This window comes from Centroberyx gerrardi, chromosome 21 (genome assembly GCF_048128805.1).
Source record: "Centroberyx gerrardi isolate f3 chromosome 21, fCenGer3.hap1.cur.20231027, whole genome shotgun sequence".
In the NCBI taxonomy this organism is placed as follows: Eukaryota; Metazoa; Chordata; class Actinopteri; order Beryciformes; family Berycidae; genus Centroberyx; species Centroberyx gerrardi.
In genome coordinates, this window is record NC_136017.1 from 14,616,997 (window position 1) to 14,644,589 (window position 27,593).

Consider the following 27,593-nt stretch of genomic DNA (forward strand, 5'->3'; position numbering starts at 1 on the left):
TGTTATTTAGGCTGATGAGACGAGTGGATTTTTACATAAAAATCTTTGTATAACAAGCAGAAGCTGAGTGAAGGAGAAACCTCATGGAAACCTCAAAAAAATCAGACAATTAGTCCATCTCTAGATTTTATAATGACTGTATGGCGGCTACCTTGGCACCCTCCTTGGGCAGGTCAAAGGGGATGCGCTGGCGGATTTTGGGGGGCAGCTGACTGAGGACCTCGGCCTTGAGGCGACGGATCATGATCTGGCTCAGCCTCTGGTGCAGCTCCTCCAGGTTGGAGGCCCCGCGACAGTCCCACTGCCTCCGATTCCCAAAGTACCTGGGATGGGATGGGAAAATTAGCGAATGAGAGGGCAAGCTGCTGCTGCTGATGCATTCATTTCGATTTTTTCCAACAGATCTTATCTCTTTTAACCCTTATTTGATCAGGCACACTGACTAAGAAAACATTCTTATTTAGAACAACAGCCTGGAGGAGTAGTGATTCCCACCTGGGAGCGGCTCAGTCCTGCCACAGTCTTGCACTGTTAACCGCTGAGCAGCTCTGCTGGAGCAGTTAGGGGATCAGCACTTTGCTTAAGGGCACTTTGCAGAGCAGGAAACTATTTTGTCTAATGGCCAGAGCAGCAGGTTCCTCCCAAAATCCACCTGCAACTTTCACTATTTATCAGCCAAATGAATTTTTAGAACAGAACTGGCCCTCCACACAATGGCTGGTTACCTGCCATATTGGCTGGTGGAGTGGACAAACTTAGCAAACTTTACCGTTTCTCACTCCAGCACTTTAATAGTAGTTGTTGAGGGAGGGGAGATACTCATTCACTTGCACCAAAATGATTCTCCAAGCCAGGGTGGGGATTTGAACCAGCGACCTTCTGGTCACAAACCTGCTTCTCTACCCCTTGGGCTACTGCCATCCCCACTCAAATGAAGGAAACAGTGCAGGGATTTAACAGGATGGGAAGAGGTTTCTGCGTGTCTTTCAGAAAAAAAGGTTATCAGATGACACTGATACAAATCTGGCTGGACTTGTGCCTTTGTGTGTGTGTGATATAGCCTACTTTGTGTGTGGGTGTGTGTGTGTGTGTGTGGCTCAGAGCAGCCTTCCCAGCCACACAAACCATTATCAGCATTAATGGTGCTGAGCCCATCCCTGACTGAGCAGATGACTTTGATGGACAGCCAAAATGATGCGTTTGATGCGTTTGTTCACACATGTAACCGATCCACTTGGCTTCGGTTTTGGTCTGGCTCCAACCACAAACCATCGACTCACCAGGGCCACTAGACCACCAGAGTCAGGTACCAATCCACCACTTGAAAAGGGTCCAATTCAAATGATAAGTATGAATAGATATGATGAAACTTTAGAGATTCCCCTGGAGGGAAACTGGATTGCTGCAGCAGCAAATAGTAATAGTATACAGGAAAGAATCAACATAATATAAATAAGAATAGAACCAACAATATGGCACTAGAACGTATTAAGTATGAAAATATATGAACTATAGCCTGTAAGCAGCGTGTACAAAAAAAAGAAGAAATGAAGAAGAAATGAATACAAAATATGTACAATAAGCATGGTATTAAACATGACCCTGTGTGTGTGTGTGTGTGTGTTAAAGACCCACCTGTAATGGGCATTGCAGTATTTCTTGGCGTAGTCAGACCAGGTTCCAAACCTCTTGGGATAGAGGGCGTCAATCTGCATGAAAAGCTGCAGAAATATATCCCATTAGAATGAATATCTCAACATATTATTTTCAAATGAAACTCTTCATGTATGCAACATTGTTCTCCCTCTCTCACACACTTTCTCTCTCACGCACACACATCCGCCCATTACAGTTTCTTCCAAATGGCAATTACCTTCCTTATAAAGCAGCACACCAAGTTTTTAGGAGATTGTCTCGTTGGTTAACTTACCTGTTATGATGAGAACATAGACACCAAAATCATCCATGTGCCCCCAGTAGATCATGTTGAGTGATAGTAGGCTCCATGCTAACACTGTAGCATACACCGTGTTGAGTGATAGTAGGCAACTAGCATTATCCAAAGTAAGAAGACTGACCTTTTAGAAGTAAAAAGTTGTTAGTGGTTTGTATTATATGCCCTGTAGATTCATACACTTTAAAAATGAAATATCATGAACTCTATATAGCTGATGTAGGCAGGTTTATTTTTGGAACTATTTCAGGTGAGCAACCACGTATTCATCGTCAGTGCAGTGATTTGTAGCTGCACACAGTCCCCCATCACCCACCACCTTCCCTTCCTATGGAAACAAGAAAAGTAGTCCGTGCTAGTTCAAAACAGTGTGTTACATTTGTATTATATTTCATTTAACTGCCAGACTTGGTCATATATAATTTAATATTACTTATCATTTAGCTTTAGAGCTGCTACAAGTTCTCATTTTCTCACTTTTGAGATAATGCTAGTGAGCCTACTATCACTCAACATAGTGTATGCTAAAGTGTTAGCATGGAGCAACAGAGCCAATGATCTACCGGGGACACATGGATGATTTTAGCAGCTATGTTCTTTATACGATTCTTCTATGTTCTTCAAGGTTTTTTATTTTTCTGTCACTTTGTTTTGCGCTACCAAACCTCACAGCATTGTCAAGCTGATCCTGTTTTGTTCAACCTACTCATGACTGTGGACCAACGGACACTCACTGCCCCCTCACTACTATATCAACAATACCAACATTGCCACACTGCAACGCTGTTTTGGCTTTGACTGGAACTTGTGTGTTTAGTCACTTACTGTCATGCACTACATCTTGTCTGCACTATATGTGAGGATTATCCTGCAAATAGATTGTCAATCCTATATTGTGTAAACTGGCTGGTAATAGCAGCACCAATTAACCTGGTCAAAAGCATTGTGCACTCATATTCGATAAAAAATTCTGATTTGAAAAGAAAAAAAAAATCCTGGCATTAAAGTTATGAGTCATGAAAAGACCTTTGCTTCCAAAATGGCTGTGTTTTTGAGCACTGAATCATTTGTTTTTAAAATACTGACTGATGAATTTCAAATAGCTGCACTTTTTTCCATAGCATTTTGCAATTAAACCCTTCATACGTACTTGAGCATGTGTACCGAGTGTGTGCGCATCAAAGAGTGCAAGAAAAACCCCAGAGTGTGTGTGCAAACGTGAATTCGGGCGCGTGTGTGTGTGTGTGTATACGCTCCACGTCTCGTCAATTTTCAGTATTTGAGGCAATTTGCCAAGTAATGACAGGTAATCATCGGCGAGGCGATCGGAGCAGCCGTAAGCAGAGTGCTGTTCTAAATGCAGCGCTTGCTCAACAAGAGCTCGGTGTTTTCCCCCTCGCAGCGCTGATATAATAGGTGGGTGGAATGAGGGCACGTCGTGAACGGTGCGGCGCGCCCCGAGCCGTGTGCCCAAACTCGCCGTGTGCCCAAACTCACCGTTACATCCGCGGTTGAGTAATGACAGTGGTGACGAGGCCAGCATGGAGGCACGGACAGGGCCCGGCGGGTTACGCTCCGGATGGAAAAATGAAATATTTGGTTTCAGATATGAGAGAGAGAGAGAGAGAGAGAGAGACAGAGAGAGAGAGAGAGAGAGATGAAATCTGAAGAGTAACCTCACTACTGCAATGAGGCAAAGGGAAGGAGAGGATGGCATGTAACACACACACACGCACATACACACACACCTTCAGGTGATTTAGTACTAAGTACTAACTTCACTCAAATGATGAGGGGTTTGATTCCAAAACGTGATCTGTCCATTTTGGAATTAATTAGCTGCTCATTAAAGGTTTCTTCACAACAGCGTGGAAGTTTGGTTGACAGTGGGACCACAATCCCTTTTGGACTGAATAGGATTTTTTTTTTTTTCATTTTTCATTGTTCTGTAACCCTGTGTGTAATTTTTAATTTAAAGGTTTGAATGTGACAGGTGCAAGGTTCATATAGAGGTTCATGTCGTCTGCGAAGGAAGAAACAACATGCCCATATCTGGCATTTTTATTGTTTACCATATTGGGTTTCAATTTTTTTTTCATTGTTACTGTTTGTATATAAATGTAGTTTATTGTAATTACAGGTAATAATGCGCATAATGCACCTACATCTGTAAATATATATATATATCTATATTTTTCACACTGCATATATCCTCATACCTTTCAAAACCCCCCTTTTTTTATTTTCCATTCATTTTCTTTGTCTCAATATGTTCTCCTGCTGTCATTTTGCAAACCTTCCACATATGCTGTAAATTTATAATTTTTTCTGATTTTTTCCATTTATATATTTTACGTAATGTGTTCAAGCAAATGAAATTGTCCGTTGAGTTATGTTTAATACCCCCCATTTTCTTTATCCTTATTCATATCCTATTTTTCCTTGCTGTACCCTATTATTTGCTGTTAACCCAGCAAATAATAGGATACAACACAATTTTATTAAATCACAGGGATGGGACAATATATCGAAATTCATTAGCTAGGACTATATCTTACTCTGGTGTAGTAATCACAAATGAGACGGCTTGCCCATTACAATTTCACAAGCTCTCTATCAAAATTATATTATATGTACTTTGTAATGACATTTTTAAATTGTTGTTTACATTCTAGGAAGCCAATTCCATCGCTAGAAAGATTTGTGTCTCAGAAATAACCATAATTCTGAACAGTCAGACTTTGTTGTCATTGAACTTTTAATTACATCGTATCGTGGTTGTATCAAATCGTGAACCCCATATCGCGCATTGTGAGAGAATCATATCGCCCCATCCCTATTAAATCATCATGAAAGCTTCATCTAATCTAACTATTATTCTTAGTGCTACCTCTTCGGGCCGGCCCAGCGCTGGCGTCCCGGTGAGCAGGACGGCCCGCTTGGCGCTCTGGATGAGGGGGACCAGGATCTTGCTTCGCGCCGCATTCCTGGACTTGAGGTAGTGCGACTCGTCCACCACCACCACGGAGAAGCGCTGCCTGGTCAGCGCCTCCACCAGGGGGCGCGCGTCTGTGGTGAGCAGGCCGTAGCCCAGCACCGTCACCTTACTGCTGCTGATGCCCCTGGACCAACACACACACACACACACACACATAGATATGCAGATACACACAGGAATAGTCTAACCTTGTTCATAGCAGAATACAACTTTTTATGATACATATGGACAGAAATACATGCAAATGTTTTGCATTATGACTATTTTGTTATCAACATATTCAAATTAGCTAGTATTTCATAAAATGTGTCGATTTGTATATCGTTAGAACACTTTTTCCCCACAGTAGGTAAAGTCTGAATGCATTTTCGTTTACATTTACATATACATATACATAGTATACAAAATACTATGTATATGGCAAAAATCTCAATTTTCTCATATTTTTTCCACATAAAACACCCCATAAAATACAAATGACAAAACATAAAAAAGCCTCTGTAAATTACCAGATATTTTTGTTAAGAAACAGCATGTTAAACCTGGTGGCCAGAGTTAATGGAATATATCATTTTGAGAAAATGACTAGTCAAGTTTTGAATTTTGTGCTTGGTGTACTTGATGTAGCTGGTATAAAAACATATTAATGATGTATTTATAGTTGTTTTTGATGATTGTTTTGTATATTTTATGAAACTACATTAGTTATAGCAGCAAACTTGACCAGAACTACATACAGTGGATATCAAAAATCTCCACACCCTTTCGAATGTTCTGGTTTGTATTGACTTGAAAACAAATGAAATCCCATTAAATCAGAATTTTTTTCACTTTCATTTAGATATAGTAAGCAGCAAACTCAAGGTTAAAACAAAAGGCTGCTTATTTTTTCAGCTCAGACCTCAAGGTAATGCAAACTGGAGCATTTGAAAGGGTGTGTGGACGTTTGATGAATGCAAAGACAGACACACACACAGGTAAACACACACGGACACACACACCAGACACAAACTAGGGCTGCATCGCAATACACATGGACGCAGGTTTTCAAAATTCAGAAATAAAATTGTGTGTGTGAGGAAAGGAAAGATTTTTTTTCAACTTGATTTGTGGACTTTGTGGACACCTTGTTTATGAAGCTTCCAGAAACACCTTTTCCTAGACAGTATTGCCATTTCTGTATTTTTTGGGGTTTTTGAGTTATTGTGCAGCTCTAACACAAAGACACACAGGCAGGTAGTCGCAGACAAACAAACAGACACAGAATGAGAAAGAGGCGGCATCCAGCTGCTCGAAACTCAATAGGGATCTCGAAGAAAATCAGAAATCTGACAGCCTCTAATTCTTTGCATTCGCCACACACGTTTTCCGAGCCGGAATAAAGCTAAGGCGCCATTCATCTTGCACAAAATAATATGCGAGTCAAAACGCTGAGAGGAGGTGCTGCATAATTTTTTTCTTGCCCCCCCCGCTCAGTCATTAACACATCCAGTTCAAGGACACATTTTTCCCCAGAAGGGTTTCACAACCTCTTTGCGCCTCATCTGTGATGTGAGGTGAGGAGTATTTTTTGTCTTTTTCCCCTCCAAGTCACAAATATAGAAAGTTTGCTTCATTCAAAATACAAAAAAAAAAACTAAGGAAACTAGGGGAAAGTTGATATTAAAAGTGTGTCTTGGCTGTTTTTCGGGGCTTATATGCCACATTAGACAAAACAATCTAGACAGACGTCGCAAACTCCAATCAATATAAACAACTGATGGATCCTGGAAACTTTGGAGATTTAATTTGTCAGCCCCAGCTTGTCTCCATCTATCACACCGCTGGGTTCACGCCTCCACTTCACACTCCCAGTTTGGGGATGCGTGTGTGTGTGTTCACGGCTTCTTATCCGCTCTCTTTCGCTATGTTGTTAGCACTTGGATTGCATCCTGTTTTGAGTAGGGTTAGACCAATATAGCATTTGCCGATACTGGCCTTTTATTACATATGGATATTGGCCAGTCAGTGTCATCCACTTCTGATATGATGCATTTGTTTGATTGATTCTAATGAAACACTGATGATAGGATCATCAGTGTTCACAATTCTGCATGAATATGTTTTATTATTATGATTATAATTATTATTATCCTTGGTTTCAATGGAGAGTTTTATTGTCTGATGGTCTAGATGCTGTTTCAGAGGTTTTTCTACCCTGATAAGAATAAAATTTGGGGGAAATATTGAATACTTGTAATTTTTAAATGGCCTTCATAGCCTCAAACCTCAACCTGAAACCTTAAATGGAAAAAACTAAGAGGACACAACATGGATCATTAAAAGGGCTGATGACAACAACATGCCAGAAACCCTTCCAGGTGTGCGTGTAGCCTGGCTGTGGGTGGGGGTGGAGGTGGGGGTGACCTACGTGGTGTGGCTCTTGCTCTCCACCAGGTTGATGTCTCCGGGCTGCAGCTCGGGGATCCAGCGCTCCAGCTCCTCGATCCAGGGGTACTTGAGGGACGAGGGCACCACCACCAGGAGGGGCCACTCCCGCCTGAAGGCGTACGCCACGGCGATGGCCTGCACCGTCTTCCCAAGACCCATCTGGACCCACCAAATCAACACACGGTAAGGGAGGGGCGGGGGTAGGGGGGGCAGAAAAACAAGTCAATCGCGCGCCGACTCTGCGGCAAATTGCATATGACGGCCGAGTCGACGTGAAGCCCAAGAGTAATAAGGTCTCAGAATGATTCTTGTGTCAAAAGCGATTAGGCACGTGGGAATGCTGTGCGGGGTTGACAAATTAATTTGGAAGGCATGCAGCTACAGTCCCAGGTTCATTTTTTTGGGAGGGGAAAATAGATTTCCTGAGCCGGCGTGCGTGTGTGTGTGCTTACCTCATCAGCGATCATGCATCTGCAAAACAAAACGAAACAAAGAAAACTTCAGATGGATTTGGAGTGGAGGAAATTGGTTTGTAAAGTTGGCTATCAGGGGATAAAGCCACTATTTACCATCAAAATGTACAGTTTATAGCTTATATGTGAAGATTCTACCTATCATGTGTGTACCAACTGATTCACATTTACACACATTGAGGGGAACGCGCTCTGGAAACCTTCCAGGCTTCCGTCCCGCCGCGACCTGCGGTGACTAAAGGGGTTTGAGATGCATAAAACCTCTGGCTCTGTGCGGCCCGGGGGGCTCCGCTCCGTCGTCATGACCTTGCTTATTCATAAAAACGCTTTCCAACATCACGACACACCAAACAGTGTGATAGAGCAGCTCTGAATAAGTCAGACACACTCTCTCATTATTCTTCCTCCTCCTCCTCCTCCTCCTCCTCCTCCTCCCCCCGTCTCCGCCCCATTTCTCTCTTTCAGCTGAGGAGCATGATTAATGTGCACCTTGCCACTGGTGGTTTTTCTAATTGCCAGCACACCGGCCCAGTCAGCGCAATGCGCACACACACACACACATACACACACACGAGCGTGCACAAAAGCACACAAAAGTGCAGCCGCGCACAAAGACACACAAAAGTGCAGCCGCGCACAAAGACACACAGCGATACACACACACACACACACACAAGCGCAAGGCAGTGTAACACACAAGTGCAGACACATGTACACGCACACACACACACACACACACACACACACACACACACACACACACACACACACACACACACACACACACACACACAAAGCGGGGAGGGAGGCTGGCTGGGGCAGGTGCTTGCCATTTCTCAACACATTAATCATCCTCCTTTAAATAACCTGAGTGTCGTCTTGACGGTTTGAGACTGGGAGGATGCTGCGGCGCTGTTGCTTGACAACGGCACGGACTCCCGGCGCCGCATTCCCTCCTAATGTTATCTCCGAAACCCACCGGCCCCGAAGTGTCAGGGAACGGGCTCCGCCGCCTCCCGGGTCGGCCGCGCCGCTTTGATGGGTCTGACCCCTGCGCGATGATCTGTTTTTTGGCCCCCTGTCTAACCCCAATCTTCCAGCCCCGGTAAAGTTCTCTTATGAGGAGCAGACCTACGAGTGAAGAAAACGGTCAAAGGCTGCACTCCGCACAGCAGGCCAGCGCTAGGGGCGGGACGACACGCCCGGCTCCCCGTAGGGTTTCATACACGGTAACGGTTCAGTTAAGTTATACTGAAAACAAAGTAGCCGATAGTGGAAGAATTTTAGGCTACAATACGGTTTCCTTTGGAAGACGGAGGAGGCTGTCTTCATACCTTGACATGAAACAGTGTGTATGAAAGTTTGTCTGATTATGTAACCATGCAGAGCTGTGGTTGGCTGCACAAAACAGCCTAAGGTTTTCTGCTAAGGGTTTCACTGAAGGTTTTTCCTAACTTTAAGAAACTGGAAAGATAGTTGCAACAAACAGCTCCGACTGATTCCTTAGGTAAAAAGCCGTTTGGATTGTTATTGTAAGTATTAAAGGATATATCCCAATTACAGGATTTGAGCTAAATTCTTAAGTGAATTTTTAAGGAAAATGAAAGAAAAAAAACCTATTTTTGCATCATGGGACAGTGTTGTGTGACAATATACTGCTAGATTCCCTATAGGGTTAGATTAGCTATGACACTTTTTTTTCTATGATTTCAATATAGGCCTCATTCTTTTGGTGCTACAATATGAATAGGATGTACATAAAGACACTGTATAAAAGGATTTAATGGTACTTTCACCCTGACACTTCCCTCTAAAGCAAGGTTTCTGGTTTATGTATAAATAAGGATGGGCAAACATTATCTAACATTGACCAGATTTAGGAGATTCAGCAGTCGTCTGACCCAAGATTTGAAGATTTTGTTCGAGTACCACAATCTCAGCCACTTACAGTACTTGATTACTTCCGACAAACTTGAAGAGTGAGTTTGCCATGTCTCATTAATGTAATAATATCACTATTGCTCACGGATCAGCGAACACTGCAAGTGACAAAGCCGGTGTTCATACAGAGCTGTTTGACACAATTTGTAGCTTTCCATTTCAATGCTGCGTACTGAATTTCCTTTTGTCCGTCTGCAGCAATAATTTACAATGCAAGTCTACATCAAATGCCTCGAATAAAGTTAAGTGTATTAACATTGCGCTCTTTCAATGTTCTTCTCAACCTTTTGAAGACTGAGCCTTCCGTAAAAGTTGTCATCATACGACCATGTTGGTTACTGGATGCTATTTCTCTGATATGAATGTTTTTATCAAGGAATCTCGATAGGAATTGAAAATAAGCTCAATTCTGCTTTATAAATTCCAACTGGGTGCCGAATCCTTCTAATAATTTGATGGAACCGCTGTGTGTGCGGTCTCTGTATTATGAACGACGCTGCTGGCCCAATACAAATGTGGCATAAATGCATCACGTTGTGTGTGTGTGTGTGTGTGTGCGGCCCGGACGGGGGAACACACTCCATCTCTGGAATGGATTTCTCCCAGTAATTTGACCATCAAGGGGAGAGGCAACACAAGTCTGCTTATTGATCTACTCTCGCATCGGCGGAGCGGGGCCTTTATTGAATAAAAGCACAGGCAGTCACTTACAATAATATTTGGGGCCGATCAGAACGTGGACCACGCATCACATGGCCGTCTTCAAGCCGAACACCGCAGTCAACACCTTAATGGAAGTGACCCCAAGAGGACTTAATGGATGCACTTTTACTCAAAATCAAATGGAAGGTGTTTTCAATTTGGAGGGAGGCTGTGGCGATGCCTTTTACAGATACACACTGGATACTTCCCTGCCTCAGAGAGGCTGCATTAACACAAAACGTGATGTCAGCTGTCAAACGCCAAATGCTAAAATCCGCCACATCTGATGGGTTTTTGTTGTGGTGATCTTTTACAATTTTCCCACATTATCACTTGTCTATGTAAACTTCCCTTCCTACATAGACAAATACAGGGAGTTTTTTTGTGATAAAGTGTTGAAATTTCCACTTTCCCTCAACCTGCCTTGTATACTTCTACTGCAGTTAGTGGTTTCTTACATTTCCCAGAATGACTTTCGCCCCTTACTCAATTGCTGCATTGCATTCTGGTCTATTGAGGCAACTATCGGTGTAGAAATTGGTCTCTCTCCTCTTCTATGATGGATTTCTCCCTGTGTGACTGATGAACGTTTGTTGTTTGTTGTTGATGTTTTAGATCGAAACATTTGCAGCTGTCAAACTCCATTGTAGCTGCTGGAAATATCTGGATGTGGCGTCACAGTGTGTACATTGGTTTGCTATCCAGGGGAATAAGAAAAACACACCACCAAACAACAAAATGGACCCAGCAATGCATGAAAACAAATGAAAGTTACATCATCAATCGCTGTTTTTTAACAGTGTTAAGGTATTTTAGGGTGGATTCTTCCTTCAAGTACAAACTGCCAGCTTTAATTTGAGGCCATTTTCAAGCATATTGGATGAGCTAATAAAGAACTGCAGCCCTCTTTGTACATGCACCCCCCCCCCCATTACTGGGTGCCAGAAATGGTTGGAAAGATTAAGATTATAGTCAATACGGTAATCACTTTTAGCCTATAATCATCCTTACTCTGTGTGTCTGAGTGTGCTGGAGGGGCGGGCTGGGCTGAAAATACCCTCAAATTGAAGCAGACAGTGCGCACTTCAACCTCGCAGCCACTGCATCATCTCACACTCAGAGTCACACGAGTACGGAGCCCAGACATCGAACACTGCGTCAGCGTGCGTTGTACTTTCGGAGCTCCCTCTACCCCGTGACACCTTGCTCTAATGCCACTTCAGCTTCGTCTCCCGGGAGAGGCACCGAGCGTCCAGACAGCTCTTACTGTCACGTCGATGCCAATTGACTGGGCCGGCCGTCTGCGCGGTGCGGCGAGAGCCAATTGACTTCTGACCCACCCGCGTAACGAAAGCGGTGCCTCCCAGTGTTTCTGGATCGATGCGGCCGCTCCGCATCACAGGCCGCTCCGCTCAGATTGGCTCCCCCTGCGCTGACCTTCCCGCGGAACCCGGGCGCGCATCGACCGGTCGGTGGAGGAGGAAACGGACGAGTCCCGGCCCGGCCCCGCCGCTAACAGACAGACCCACAACACTCACACACTGAAGGGCAGCTGAGGAACTTCCCGCCGACTCTTAACTGTTTTAAAAGATACAATCTGGACTCTATCTGACCTAGGGCATAGTCACAGATGCTCCTGAGGAGTTTGACTGGTAGACACAAAAGAAGTCCAATAATAACTAAAATAACTCAAAGCACAGGTCTGTATTACCAGTGTTTGCAACTATTACAAATGTACATTTTTAAAAAAAAAAAGTACTGCCCACCAGTCAATAAGGTGCATTAAAGCTGCTCTATGCAAGATTTTTATATAAAAATACACCTGTCTCACCTGTCTCATTGCATCATCATTGAAATTTAGTTCAGTTTAGCTGAGTGTAAAAAGAAGAGAATCAAGCATCCATTAAAAGTTATCTGACCGTACTATATGCTCAGTTTTAATTGGTCAATAGGAAGGAAGAATAATGTCTTTAGCAGTTTGCTGATAATAATAAGTGAAGATATAGCCTGCCTTTCGCTTTGCTGAATGACTAAAAAGAGTCATTTATAACCGTGATTTAATTTCCTTGTATTGGACGACCCAAGTGAGCGCAGCCTTTCAGCAATGTTACCTCTCAAGACATAAAAGTACCTCCTTGTAATTAGAAATTCCAAAAGATTACATCAAAAGATATCAAGTTACAGCTAGGGCCTTGGCTAAAGAAATTTGAAGTTCACTCATAGATAGGATTTTCTGACTCTGTGGTGCATTTAATGTACAAATGTCAAGAATTTCTCCTCCCACGTTATTTCCCCTTTGCAAACAAAATGCAAGTTGACCTTTATATTGAGCATTCAAAGCGAGTCACCAGACACTTCCAGATGCTGTTCGGATGCCAGAGATGTTCCTTATAACTTAACATAACACACCTTAAACATTTGTAGAAATATAATTAACACTGACTGATCGGCTGAAAGGACAAGCAGTGATGTGATAGACTTACCTTCCATCCTTGGACAAGGCAAACTCAACCCCTTGCTTTTGGAAAGGCATCAGGCGCTGCAGGAGCTTGTGCGGAAGGCCCGACAATTGCTGAGACCATCTTGTATCACAGCGAGACGTCTGTAGGCCATTATCATCCATTTCCATTAGCAAGTCCTCATCAGTTTCCTGGTCCTCACTCAGTCGATGGGTTCGGATTTTACGCTATCTTTCAAGAGGGAGAGAGAGAAAAACATTGTTAAAGGGGAATATACAACTGAATTTCAGCTTTTAAATATGTTATTCCTATGCCGCTATGTAGACCTTCACAACTGCATCTCATGCACAATAAATACCAGTTTTGTTTTGCTTGTTGACGGCTGAATTAAACATGACTTGACACTGCAGTGATTACCCAGGATACTATCACAGATCCCCTTTCTAATGCATTCTCTATGGAGCTGCACGAGTGTGACATCAAAGATAAGGAGTGGAGAGATGCATTTCTCGCTCTTGTTTCCGGTTAATGAACTCACTCTCAATTATTTCATTAAAAATAGGATATATAAGGTTTTTTTGTGTAAGGATTACCTTTAAATAATTCTAAATGAATCCGATATGACACTGGAGTTGCTGAGGTGTGACCTGTAGAAGGCAGACAACAATTAACGGCAAAAGTGATGTTTTATTTATGTGTTTTATTATTATGTTATTGGTTGGCATTCTATGTGAACACTTACTATTGCTGTATTTTTTAGCTTTTAATTGTCAAACATTTTTTTTTCCTATTTCATAAAAACCAATTAGAACATCAATTAAATGTCTCATGGGCATTTTCTCACAGCCACCAAAAAATGACAAGTCATGTTTATTGCTTCTGCTCTTGGAAGCAGGAGCTCAGGAGGAGCACATGAAGGCAGTCCTGCAGTTAGAGCTACTGTGCTTTAAAACCAACATCCATCATCCACTATATAACCAAGCTATAGAAGATGATCCCTGTCCCCCCCCCCCCCCCCCCCCACCCCACCCCCCCAAGATGGAAGGAAATATCTGATTTCTCAATTTCTGTTTTACTGTACTTTGTCTATTTCACCTGAGCCATTCATAAAAATGTCTTGTTGGAAATAATACTTTTTTCCTAAATTGTGATTGGTCGGTTTGGGTGGTATAAAAGCTTGGGACAGGAGAGCAGGAGGTGCTAGTCTGCCACATCATAGTGTTATGACAGAACCTTGTGGAATTTGTCATTTAGGGTTATTCTCAAAACTGAAACACTGACTATGCATTGGTTTTTAATTTGAAAACTGCCTCAGAATAGAGGCACAAGCAGCAGTGAGTCAGATAATACTGTGCTGGTGTTGCATGGGGATCAGCCTGGCCTGTGTCAGGCTCTGGCGGGGCCCTGCACGCGCCCCGCCTGGCCCGGGGCCCCTGATACGGCTCTCCTCTGTCACAGCAAACATCCCGCACTCTGGCTCCTGCTACAGGCACAGGAGGTCCTAAACTAACTTTGAACAAGCTGAAGCAGACATGCAAATTAATTCCTCTTTTGAAATGGTAATGCCATGCATAAATTTTTATCTATTTATTTTAGTGAATTATTAATCACACTAAGTAAACTAGCAATGATAGGGTTTCTCAAATTGTGCCACACAGGTGACTTAACTGCAAAAAATATGTTTTGTTTTTTTCTCCAGGGGAAGACTGGGAACTAATTTGTTTATTTGTTTTACCCCTCTAACCCCAAACATCTCATTGCCCTCCTCTGCACGTGGGCTAGAAAGATATATTAAACTACCTAAGGAGCCAGTTCACAGGCACAGTTTTACTAGCCCACACTAGCTGAATATAAAAAAAATTGACAGGTACAGAAGAAACGGTTTGGCTAACGCTAAGCTACTTTGATGTAGCTGCCTTTGCTATATCAAGCTACCAGATATAGCGAGATTAAGGCCGGAAGTATTGAGAGTCGCCTTCAATATATAAGCATGGCCATTACTTAAAAGAGTATGATTACAACACACGTTTGTCCATAGTGGCATTATTTTGATTGTTCTGAGCGGAAGTAGTTTTCTTATTCTATCTAGCTTGACACAAACCGCAGCTAACTTAATCTTTACTTGACGCTATGCACGTTCATCTGTAGTTTGCTCTGGAAGGCAGAGTCCAACAAGTTAAATGCAGCATACTAACTGTTACTTATCAAGATATAAGCTTATGTGTGGGTGTACCTTGTAACGTTACGTGGTCTTGATAAAATACGTGCAAAGCATTGTGGTGCGAGGCTACGCATAAACTATCTAACATTAATTTATTGAATTTTATTCGTGCAAGTCGTTTACCTACCAAACGAGCTCGTAGATGCAGAAGCACGGCAAGCAAATGGCTTTTAAAACACCGGACTGCAAAACTGAAAAGTTTCGCGGCAAATTCTAGGTATACTCGATTTACATCACTAAAGCGTCCGTCGCACAACTCTACGTAGCTCTTGTTGAGTACTGCAAACAACTTTAGAGTATTTTTTAATCAAAATATCATCAAAGTTCATCTATTAGTATAATCAGTGTATACTTATATTGATGTTTAAGCTGCCAGCAACGTTGCCTTGTGCTTCCATATCATAACAAAATTCAACAACGAGAAGACGTGACATATTTTCAACATACTACGCATTGGACGTGAGGAGCTGACGCACTCCCAGCCTGGACTGTGCTGCTGTCTCCTTCAGACTCTGCCACACTGTACAATACTTCACCGGCAGTGACAACGGGCGTCCATCGAGTGTAAATCAAACCGGTAAGGCATCAGATATCTGCATTATCCTGTTAATCGCTCCAGGATTTCAGGGAAACAATCACCGGTTTGCTAACAAACTGTTAACCGGAGAACAGTGCATTAGCTTGTTAGCAAAACATGTCCCTTGCTAGTGTGTGACAGCTCACGGCGCCGGTGTTTGGCCGTGTTCAAACGCTAGCAAGCTTCAATGTCAGGTAGTAAGCATTAGCTTAGCCCCGATACGTACCAACGCGAAACCCCATTCAAAAGTCTTGCAAGTTAAAGCTGCCTTGCTTTTCGGCGAACGTGCACACCTCGGAAGCATGACTTAAGATTTAGTCCTAGTCGTAAGGAGCCACACTACATTTCGGCGTACATCCTATATAACAAGCAGCACTTATTTCAATAACATTTCAACTTTTATACCTGGCTCGCCCGTTATTCCCTCGATCTTCTCCCAACGCTAACGTTACACACCGTGGAGGGCGGCAGCGAGCAATGTGAACCAATTCTACAAGGTGAGGTTTTATTGAATTAAGGCGCTGCTTGGTAAATCTCTTATATGCCGAATTTCCCAGGGGCTCGTATCAATTCTGTGAATGACCTAAGTCATGTTATCCGAGGTATATACGTGTGCCGATAGCGAGGAAAGATAAAGTTGCCAGATTTTAAAGATTGATTTTGGTGTGACGTTCTCCTCGTACAAGAGCGAGCGGAACGTATCGGGGCTAGCATTGAAATTACATTGTCCTGAATGGCTTATCAAAACAAAGACATTTACTTTAGCCAAAAGCTCCACACCTTCTGTCATGCCATAGCACAGAACATGGTATCTTTTATCTTTGTAGTAATGCTAGATACATAGCTGGCAAAGTAACGTGCGATTCACAGGAACATGGTCATTCTGGCAGGTTTCGGGTAACTTAAAGATACGTCATTATAAGCTAAGTAATTAATTAATTGGTCATATTAATAAATGGCATATAACGTTACAGTGTAATCTCAAAGGGACTTGGGAACCAACTCAGACAATTTGCCATTAATTAGGGTAGAGTGGGTGAATGTAGTAGATAGTATGCTTCGGCGTCTATTGCCATTACATTATTGCTAATACGAAATGGCAGACTTGTAACCAGTCGTGTGAACATGTCGTTTCACTGCTAACATTCTGCAGACCAATGGGAAATGCAGCGAAATGTGACATATGCGTTTATGAATGTTGCCTAGTCTAGCCCTACACATAATCAACCACAGTGATTTCATGTTAAGGATTGCCAAATTGATACATGTTAGGCCATTGGATTTGAGAGGATTTTATAGGTTAAGATATGATTTAGTACAATAATTGTGGGGAAATAACAGTGGAGAGTGAAACCTGACTTGGAGCAGAGTGATGTTGGGAAAAGGTCATAAATCCCACTTCCCATCACTCATTTTGTGACAGTTCATTAGCAGACCTTATCCACTATCATCCTGGCACACTAAGCTGAAACAGTTCTGATTATACAAGTTGCCACCACTGAGGCGGAGCTTGATGATGGCACCATTTGCATCAGGATAGCAGTGGAGTTTGCTGGTTGGAAGAGCAGAGCAGTAACAGGATGGACGCTGGTTCAATCTGTGGGACTGCCGGCTCAGAGAGTGGAGGCGATGTGTTAGTTTGTGGAGGCATGGCAACTGCTCAGTGCTGACCAGCGAAAAGCTATGTATAGTGAAAACTATGTGTGGTGTGTGTACTGTAAGGTAATCTGTTGAGCAGTTAGGACTGTAATATGTAGTTTACATCTCCTGATTTCTAAGTTCTTGAGCAGGTTTGCAGTTTGTCTTTGCATATAATTCTTGTTTTAACCTGCTTGAAATACCAGATGGGTGGGGTTTGCCGTATCATGATAATTCAGATAGTTCCAGCTATGTGTTCAATCACTGAATAGTACACTAAATTGCTGCTTAAATACTTTACTGGTGGTGTCTCAACTTTCTGGCAGTCATTATGGCAAACTCCTCCCATCTGTGCTCCAAGAAAGTTAAAACAAACAGAATTGTATGCTAGTGCTGTTTCACTCAGGTCTGGCTAGTCCAATATAGCCACTACTCTATGTTGACCATTCATTACGCAGGTTAGGGCATATTTGCAATAGAAAACATTATCAAATATTGAGGTTGAGGACGCTGTGTAATAGCTTTCTCCAAAGATGTAGCCCCGACGACTAAATAATTCATCGCTTTCCAGGAGGAAAATATCTCTCTCCTATAATATTTGGTCCGGGCCATTAAATAATTCAGCCGCCTATCCATAAATTGTTTGTTGAATTGCTGACCTTTTCATTGGGATTAAGGAAGCACAATAATAAATTCTTCAGAGACCTGGCATAACAAATGGCACAATTATGAGGCAGAATTGGATCGGATCGGTTGTCGCAGCCGGGTGTCAGTTGCTAAGTGACAGCAGGAACTTTTTCCGCCCACTGTGTTTGCTGTTAAAGTCTGAGTGATTGAAAGGATAAAAACAATCACATTATGGCAGTCTAGACTTGGGCTACAAATAGGCCCTGTTGGTGTTTTCTGAGGTCTTTGTAACCTGTCACTCAGTCACTTACTGATCAAAGCGCTTCATGAAGCTGTGTTAACTATCAGTCATATCCATATAGTGACCATGTGTGTGCAAAACAGAAGGAACGGTTGATTTTTCAATGGAGTAGCCTGGCCAGGTGAATGCAGGTGAAAGCTATGACCCCCTTATTGATGTTGCCTAATTAATTCTACCTATTAAAACCTCGACAAACCGAGACACGGATCATGCAAAAGAGGGTGCAGCTCAGTCTTGGTGAATTGCTCTTCTTTGTACAGTCAGTGTATTGTTTTCTAGCAGATGCGCCAATACTCTGGCTTTATTTTGTTGCCGTATATTTCCTTTGAAGCTTTTTCGGTTTCAGTAATGGGCAGCGTTTTCAGGCGGCTGGTTCTGCGAATCTGCGGTGTTATGTGCAGCCTTGTCGTCTTGTGCGAAAAGCAGGGTGCCAGCTGTAACGGGAAGGCGGCCCAGCGAACAGCTTGGCCTCTCAGCGGCCGGCGCCTCCCCATCGACTCTCCACCTGGTCCTCGAGCACCTAGCTGGCCGCGGACGCGTCGCTCCTGTCTCCCGTCCGCTCCTCCTCCTCCCCCTCCTCCTCCTCCTCCCCTGTTTGTGTTCTCTCTCTTCTTCTTCTTCTCACCCTTCCACGCCTCCTCTATACTCCCCTCTTGCTCGTTTCACTTCTCTTCCACCGCTCTGCCTCCCACCCTGCCTCTCTCTCTCTCGATGCTGTCCTTTTTCCTCTCTCCTCCCTCCCTTCCCCTCTCTCTTCCCTCTGGGTGCTAGCTGTTCCCCTCCTTTTCCTCATCTTCTCCTCCTCCTCTTGGTTCTCCTTCTCTCTATCCGATGTCCCTGGCTGCCCTTTCCCCCTTCTCCCAGAGGCCCACCCCCCCCCCAAACCCCCCAACCCCTCCCCACCCCCACCCCCACCATAGAGCAGAGTAGCTAATGAAGAGCCCCATTTAGCCGGTGACTTTGGTTCAGTCAGCGCTCCGTAGTGCCGGCCGGGCCTCGGCTGCCGTGACTGGCTGCTCAGCCGCTGACATCACGCAGGGGCCAGCTGTTGATTTGGCGCTGTCTCCAAGCCTGGCTGGCTTGATGGGTTGTGGCAGGTAGACTTGGTGCTCGCACAACCCTCTCCCTCCCTCTCTCTCACTCTCTCTCTCTCTCTCTCTCTCTGACACCCACTCTCTCTCTCCCTCGCCCTCTCCCTAACACTCCCTCTCCCCGTCCTCCGCCGCGCACTCACACACACTCGAGCGAGCGCGCAGGAGGCGGCAGGCAGCTGCTGAGGAGCGAGCTGGGAGGCGACTCCAGCCTCCCCCTCCGGCAAACGGTGCCTCCTGTACAATGGAAACTAAACGGTCGAGTAACGGGGGAGATGGAGGGCAGCGCCAGGCAGGTAGGTGCCGCAGCCTCCAGCCACTTTGTCGGCGAGCGCAGTCAGGAACGCCTCTGCTGAATTCTCCTTTTACCTGGCTTCTTGTCTTTGTTTCTTGTACTTTTACTTAGTCCGCTTCACAGACTTTTTCTGTCCAGTTAATATTTGTCATGTTCCTTTGATGCTATTGATTTTCCTGTGGTTGGCTGTTTATTGCCACATAAGGCTGAACGCCTGTTCTATTCCACACTGTTTGACAACCAAGACGTAATGCCATGAGAAAATCTGTTGACACAGACGTCCGCTTTTCTCCTGCTTATATTACTGCATGGCAAGCGAGTATACTGTCGTCTTCTTTGGCTTGTTAAACTGAGCGCAACATCCAATTCAGTCTACTGTCAAGGCTGTGTTGCTGTGTGAGGTGAGCCAGAGTGCCGTATCGCCCAGCTAGTAACCAGTGCTGGCTCTGCTTTTCATCACTAGGATAATTAACCAAGATAAGCCAGTAAGAGGCTTCTCCTCTCTGCATTGTTCTCCAGCCAAGCTCATCCTCCGACTCCCCCGTTTTCCCTGTTTGTTCTGCAGGTGTTTTCTGCAAATGGACTTTTAATGACTCTGGCTGTCTGTAAGATATTGTTCTCTCACAAGGCTCCATAGATTAGAGCTGCTAGACTTGCGTGTTTAGTTTTTCTGTGTTTATTGTTTACCTTCTAATTGCCTAGATTGATATTCCCCGGAAGCTCTCCTCTGGGATGGGTAATGGATTACCTACATGCTCTGCTGTGGATTTAATTTATTAATGCTGGCTGGCTGCGTCTCTGCTGTACCGTGCCGCGCTTATGCGACCTGGAGGCAGAGCGAGCAGCGCAATTAGAGGCTCATTTGTGCCTGTTTATGTTTTTTCTGTTAATTCAATCCGAGCTATTACAGGCAGTTCCTTAAACCGACTCTGCCTCAGTCGCCCTGAAATTGAGGCAAGCGGTGTATGAAAGTGGTATAATATCATAGGCTTTGCGCTAATCGCTTCTGGTCCAATTATATAGTTCCCCTGTCAGTGCTTCCCTTGCTTTGCAATTAGCAGAAATGGCTTGAAAATGGGAGATTAGTTACTCAGTTAAGCAAAACACTGAAATCAATTTTATCGCAGTGCCATGAGTCTGAACCGGCAGCAGTAACCTAATTAACTATTTATTTGATGCCTGATTTTATTAGCCAGTGTGCCTGTCTGCAAGTCTTGCACTCTACTGAATCTGGCTTTTTGTCTATTTGTATGGCAGTCGGTAATTAATTGCGTAACCATAAATTGTTTCAAACTATTTTTTGTTTTTCCTGTGGTTGAAATGTACAGTTTTGCAAATCCACGAAGAAGCAAAGCTCTTTTTTTTTTTTTTTCTTTGTCGATCACCATCACATCCCGGTGTAGCCCACAGACATGGCATCACCTTTTCTGTTTGTGTCTGAGCTTTCCCTTTTGTCTCCCAACGCTCCACTGAGTAGAGCTACTGTTTAGTATTCCACATCTCCTCAGACAATATCCCGGCTGCGATGCGCCGCTCGCAGTCCTGCCACAGAGCCGCTCTCCACTGTTGCCGTGTTTATGTGACGCTGGCAGAAAGCTCATCGCCGCCAATAAAGCGTGAAATATTCTTTTAATGTGCAATGTGAGACGGCGTCCAGGGGGATGCTACCACTTTTCCGCTCAGACGCTCGGAAATCATCAGCGTCTTCTCCTCTTGATCACATAGAAGCGTCTGATGGTGATGGGCTTTTTCTTTTCTGCCTGTGTTAGACTCATCTGCTCCATTCTGCACTGAGGATGGAGTAGGAGAGAGAGAGAGGGACGGGGGGGGGTTCTTCACCTCCGGTTGAGCTGGTTACAGCCCAGACAAGAGCCCTGATCCACGCAAAGCTGAGCAGAACAGAACAGAGCGGAGGTGTGGGAGGGAAAGGTCAGCCTTTGGAAGGAGGTGTGTGTGTGTGTGTGTGTGTGAGGGAGGAAGAAAGTAAGTGAGTCTATTCGAGTGCGCTTCCTCGTTCATCCCCGTGTGCGTGGGCCACCGCCAATGGGCTCTTGTGCGCTTTACAGTGATTGAGAAATTTCTCATTAGCTCGCCATCGAACATAATTGTCTGTGAGAGCAAGTCCGCTAAGAGCCCGCCGTGTGATTAGCGCCGCTCAGTTGACGGCCGCCCTTTTGACCTCGCTGTGGGTTTTTTTGAGAATTAATTTCCACCAAGGGTATATGTGCAGAGGCGGCTCCGTCCGCCAAGCCACCGCACGGGAGAGTGTGTGTGTTTTAATTGTACGGCTGCTCGATTATCCCAATTCTTAGTCTTGATGATTTTGGGAACAATCAGATCTTTCATTAACACCTTAGTTATTTTCAGCTATACTAAATGAAATGAAATGTTTCCATATTGCCAGTATTCGACACTATAATTTGCAAATGCACACGATTAATTGTGCAGCCCTATGTGCATATCTGCATGTTTAGCACATACATGCATTTGTGTGCTTGCTGTGTGCAGGTTCGATGCGTCTGTGCGCTGTGTGTGTGTGTGTGTGTGTGTTGCTGCTGATATGCCGTCGGGCATGGCGATAAAGGTGGTGTGAAGGGGCGGTGTGACAGTGAACGATGCCTGAGGGAGCCTCTTTAAGGTTGCTGCGCTCTGCGACTCCTCTGTAATACCAATGAACCACTCCCTGTCAGCCACAGCACAACACTGGAGGACGCACATCTCCACAACCTCACTGCTGTGTGTGTGTGAGTGTGTGTGTGTGTTTTGTGGCGTCAGGGGTGGGGCTAGGTGCTGTTATACGCTGCTTAATGGCGATGGGCGGTGTGTGTGCGTTTGACAAGACCATTTTTTTTGCGTGTGTATTGTTTACGTGTCCCATTAACATGCATAAGATCACCTGTCTGTCTCTGGCAGCATACACACACACACACACACAGGCTCACACACAGGCTCAGCGTGAAGTCCTGCAGCCAGCCAGCCAGGCAGCGGCTGTGCTGTCCTCCCAGCAGCGCGAGTCATAAAAACCCGGAGCGCTTGCGGCCTGGCTTGGCCACACCGCTGTCAGAGCAACTTTTACACTCTGCGTGTGTGCACGTGTGCGTGTGTGTGTGTGTGATAGCTGCAGGACTGGCGCTGAATCACCCAGCGAGCTCTACATTTTACATTTCAGCCATTTAGCTGGGCACTCTTATCCACAGTGACTTACAGCGAGTACGACAGAATAAGCTTCAGCGCCTAGATCAGCACCGCTGCCAGCGACTAATAGGAGGGAGGGCAAAGGTTAGAGCCGCAACACCCTGATAATACTCCTGTGACCCCAGAATGACCATGTAACAAAGTGTTAGGTACATTAAAAAGAGATAAGAGCCAAGGAGCAAAGGAGAAGGGATTTTTTCTCTTACTTCAAGATAAGAGCATCTTGGAGCAAGTAGAGGAGGAAGCTATGAGAGAGGGCAGAGGGTGATTCTGTTAGAGGTGGCCAACATAACAGATGAGCAGGCCATAAGCTCTATATGTTCACTAGGTGTATGTTAATGACATTAACATTAATCAATGGCTCCTGTCTTGTCCTGGGCCCTTCTCACTCATGCAGATTGCTATTGTCATTGTCAGGTTTTTTCAAACCTTGGAAAAGCTATAGGCTGAGTCGGATGTCTTTCTAGTTAATTAGCGAATATGCCAATACGTCAGTTAGTAAGTCAATAATAGAAAGCCAACAAGTTTCAAGCTTCAAAACTCCAATAATGCTAGAAGGAATGGGAATTTGCCTTTTCCTTAAGGCATCAGATAATGTAAGAATACAGTTTAAGACACAAAACTGACCAGGACCACTAAATAAGGCTCAATAGTTAGGGTGTGGCTGGGTTAGGTGTTCACTTAATAGAACCACCCACTTAAAATGATAAAGCAATAAAAAATGAAGTATGCACTCATGGCATTGCAAGGCGCTTTGGATAAAACCGTCCACCAAATGGCCGACTGTTAAAAGGCATATGCTGACGGACAGAGGCCCGTCCCTCCCGCCCCGGCGTCTCAGTCTGTGGCTCTGGCAGCGGACCGAGGTGTCATGAGAAGGCAGATTATAAAGCGAGCAGGGATTCCACTTGACCTTTTTGGCTGGCACGCGGCGCGCACCAAGACCGCGGCGGGAGCGGCGGCCAGGCCTTGGCACCGTTGGGTGCCAGAGTCAGCGTGGCGCCCTGCCCGCTCGCTGAGAGGGAGATTAGAAGGGAGGAGGGGAGCAGCCGGGAGAAACGCCGGGAGACGATGAGAAACCCCGGGCAAGGGGTCAGCTATATGGCAGTTATTGCTTTGCTGAAAGAGAGCGTGCGTGCCTAGCATACCTTTTCTGTATTAATAAAGTTAAAGAGGCATGGAATAATTGGACTTTTATCGACCTCTACTGGCGACCAGTAGGAACTGCAATGTCATCGACAGGTTTCTCAAGAGAGGTGCCACAGTTTACGGTGGCCTGTAATGGACAGAAATGATAAAGTCACATTTTCACAATAGAGATGAGTAAACTGGCTACTTGATTGACAACCCTATCAAACCCCCTCTGATATATTCTGATCATTTTGTGCTATGGGACAGAAAAGATTCTTGCTTATTGCACTTCTAAAAAAAGTGAAATCATTTAAGTCTGCACAATTAATCTGGAAAAAATCCTGAAGTCTCAATATTTGACTATTGCAATTTTGAAATCGGCGAAAGTTGTTTGCACTTATTAGCATTAGCTTCTATTTTTGCAGTATTTGCCTAGTGATGAAAAAGAGACAATGTAGAAAAAGCTGTGTTAACGTTTATCACGGTTCATATTGCAAAAGACAAATTCATTTTTCTCCGATATCGTGTCAATACTGCGCAGCTCTGTCGCCGCCGGGTTCCTCAGATATCTGCCCCGGCCCGACCGCCGCTGCCCGCTAGCTCGGCTGGAGAGGAGTCGGGCGGAAAATAGCGATTGTGCGCTAGACGATTGGAAATTTATGTGCCACCAAATGTCGGAGGATTTTCAGCAGCGAATATGCTATCTCCCCTCGCCGCTCTCTGAATTCCTAATGCCTGGTTTTTACGAGGTTGGCAGGGGTGCCTTCTCCTGCTGCCTCCACCACACTCCCATCTCTGCGCTCATCCATTATTTATGGCGCATAGGCACGCGTAGGCCCAGAAATACACACACACACACACACACACACACACATTGTCTCTTTCTCCAAGCCACACTCTTACTCTACTGCACACTTTTTTTTTGCTGTGACACCCGCACACATATTTTAAAGTCGCTGACATCCTGAATACTGTCAGTCCATGTGGCCTCGGTGTCAGTCCCTCCCCTCCCCTGACCTTTGACCCCCTCACCCCTGACCCCCCCCACCCCACCCACCTAACCCTCCGCTTTTCTCGGCGGCAGGTCAGCGAGGGCCATGAGGGCGTCGGAGGCCCCGGTTGCCGTTCTGAGCGGCTGAAGCAGACATGGGAAAAGACCAAGTCCTGGACGGCAACGGCAGTGCTGAGCCACATCGTCATCACCGGCCGTATCCAAGCACCACCGGCTGAACGGCACCAAGTAGGTTTGAGGGGGGGAGGGAGGGGGGGGGGGGGTGAACTTAATTTGCCACAGGGTTCCATAATGGATTTTTGAGAGCTGTATTCCAGACAGGGAAAGTCAGGGAATTTGATAACTTCTCTGGGGAAATCAGGGAATATCAGGGAATCTGACAAATGGGTCACTTAACACTTTACAATACAGCAGGATGTATTGTACAACTTGGCTCACACATTCATTGCATTAGATGTTTTTAGTCCAACTGTAGTGGAAACCAGACTGTTCACACCTTTAGAAACACAACATCAAAAAACCAGGAAGGAAGAACATTTTGATGTCATAGATGCACACTAACTTAGATATGGACGTTTGCCTTTCCTTGGTGTGTAATGCATCAGAAATAATGTGAGTAGGTAATGTGAATAGGATGGGGTCTTAGGAAGGAAGTCTTTCTTTTTCATAGACTTGCATGATCTTATTATTATTTTGTTTTTCCCCCCCTCAAGCATTTCCATAAGTTAACACTATGGACAAAATGATGATCCGCATTACTTATGCAGTCAAAACATCAGGGATTCTGAAGAGGCACACAGTCGCTCGCACTTCAGCCAAGAGAGACGAGACGGTGAAATTCATCCGCGTCAAAGTGCGAGGCCAAATTTAGCCCGGCGCCGAAGTCCCGTGATAAAACGCGCTTTGGGAAGAATGAATGATTCGGCGAGGGATAAAATGGCTCTCCATCACAAGCCCGGCTTCTCAAAATATCTGTCCAATATTCCAAATCTTAAACGGCGTGACTCGAGAGACTTCAGTCATCAAAATGTCAGCCGCAGACACTAAATATTCAAAGGCGTGCGCGGGACTCTGGAGTATTAAACTGTTTTTCCCGCAGAATGTAAAAATAATGTAAAGCAGCCGCCAGCGTCGCTTTTCGCCGAGACGCTGACAGGTCATTGAAATTCAACATTTGACTCTCCGGTGCCCGGCTAAACGCTAGCTAACCGCTTAGCCGCGCGCGCCGCGAGGTTAGCGGCCCATTTGCCTGGCAGAAGAGCTCAGGAGAGCGGCGGACCTCAGTGGAAGTCAATTACTCTGACAGAGAGGAATTGGATGCCACCTTTTTTTTTTTCAGAGAGCGGCGCCCGCTCGCTGCCTCAGCTCTTTTGGGACAGAGATAAACAATCGAGTTCCAGCCAGTCGGCTCGCTACTCGGCGATCAGATAGGGAAATGGCTCTGATCACTGCTGGGCAAATAGGCCGAGGCGACGTCAAAGACTGGAACACATACACACACAGAGTCGCATACACACTCGCACACAGAGCACCATAAGTGTTGTCATGTGTGTATCCAGTTTTTTGATGTGCAAAGTGAATCTGATGAGCCCATCTCTAATTAACCTATTAATCATAGCTCTCATGTACCAGATGTCTGCCCTCCCTTCTCGTGTGTGTGTGTGTGTGTGTGTGAGCGTGTTTCACCGCATGGGGCCCGACTGCGTAATTAGGGCATATCAGCGGGATGAACTCGCACCATGACTTCAACATAGGGAGGTCATGGCATTACACAAATTCTTCCTGCAATGGACCATGGGCGTAAAGCTCATCTTCCTGGATCAATGTGCAGTTGTCTCGTTCTGAAATGGACGCCATTAAATTACCCAAGTTCCGGGTCTTCTGCGGCTCGAGATCTGCGCGTTTGAGCCGTTCCCATTCAGGACTTTTGGGTGTGCTTTCGCTGGCGCACAGGTTTATTTCAAACTTCAGCGTCTTTGTCCTTCCCGTTGGTATGGCAGGAAACCGGGACATGGGCTCGTCGCTTTTTCATGTCTTTCTGCTGAGGCGCTGCCTTTATGTACCGCAGCGCCTGTAATTCAGCGCTTTGGACGACTGCACACAAAGATTGAATTGGAAACTTGCCCTCGGGACATTAATTGGATAAAAAACAATAAAATATGCATTACAAAATCTAAAATGATTTAGGCTGTTCCACATTTTTGCCTATAAAAATCACTGATTTCTTAATATCGAAAAGAAGTTTTATATCAAAGGATGAGTTCCTTGACAACTGCCTTCTACTCAACTCACTGACAAACCACTCTCCAGGTACATTGCTCATCGAACTGAAACTGCGTAAACAGTTATGGTCATGTCTGCATGACATACCAATTTAATGTTCATGGACTGTTGTCTTTAATGTAATTGTTTTGTGTGCTTGGCACCCCTGATGCTGCACAGTCCATGGTACATATGTCTGCAAAGTCTGCAGCATAATGAAATCTGTCCTTCATGCATTTTTGCGCATCAGTGTCTGGCCTATACTGTATATCCTTTTAAGAACTCA

At 44.8% G+C, this 27,593-nt stretch overlaps 1 protein-coding gene across 2 annotated transcripts in view; it reads right to left on the reverse strand.

The window, feature by feature from the left end:
* Positions 1 to 13,575, reverse strand: part of zranb3 (zinc finger, RAN-binding domain containing 3) — a 63,640-nt gene extending 50,065 nt beyond the window's left edge. The window contains exons 1-7 of one of the 2 annotated variants that reach the window (XM_078291108.1): positions 13,551 to 13,575; positions 12,982 to 13,188; positions 7,835 to 7,853; positions 7,363 to 7,541; positions 4,845 to 5,076; positions 1,636 to 1,721; positions 152 to 323 (exon numbers count right to left, since the gene is read on the reverse strand). In XM_078291108.1, the coding sequence (XP_078147234.1) occupies positions 152 to 323; positions 1,636 to 1,721; positions 4,845 to 5,076; positions 7,363 to 7,541; positions 7,835 to 7,853; positions 12,982 to 13,127 (834 nt within the window). In that variant the 5' untranslated portion in view covers positions 13,128 to 13,188; positions 13,551 to 13,575. Of the gene's footprint in view, positions 1 to 151; positions 324 to 1,635; positions 1,722 to 3,451; positions 3,555 to 4,844; positions 5,077 to 7,362; positions 7,542 to 7,834; positions 7,854 to 12,981; positions 13,189 to 13,550 lie in introns of those variants that run through there. The other variant, XM_078291107.1, reaches the window with a different exon arrangement.
* Between the last annotated feature and the right edge of the window lie 14,018 nt (positions 13,576 to 27,593).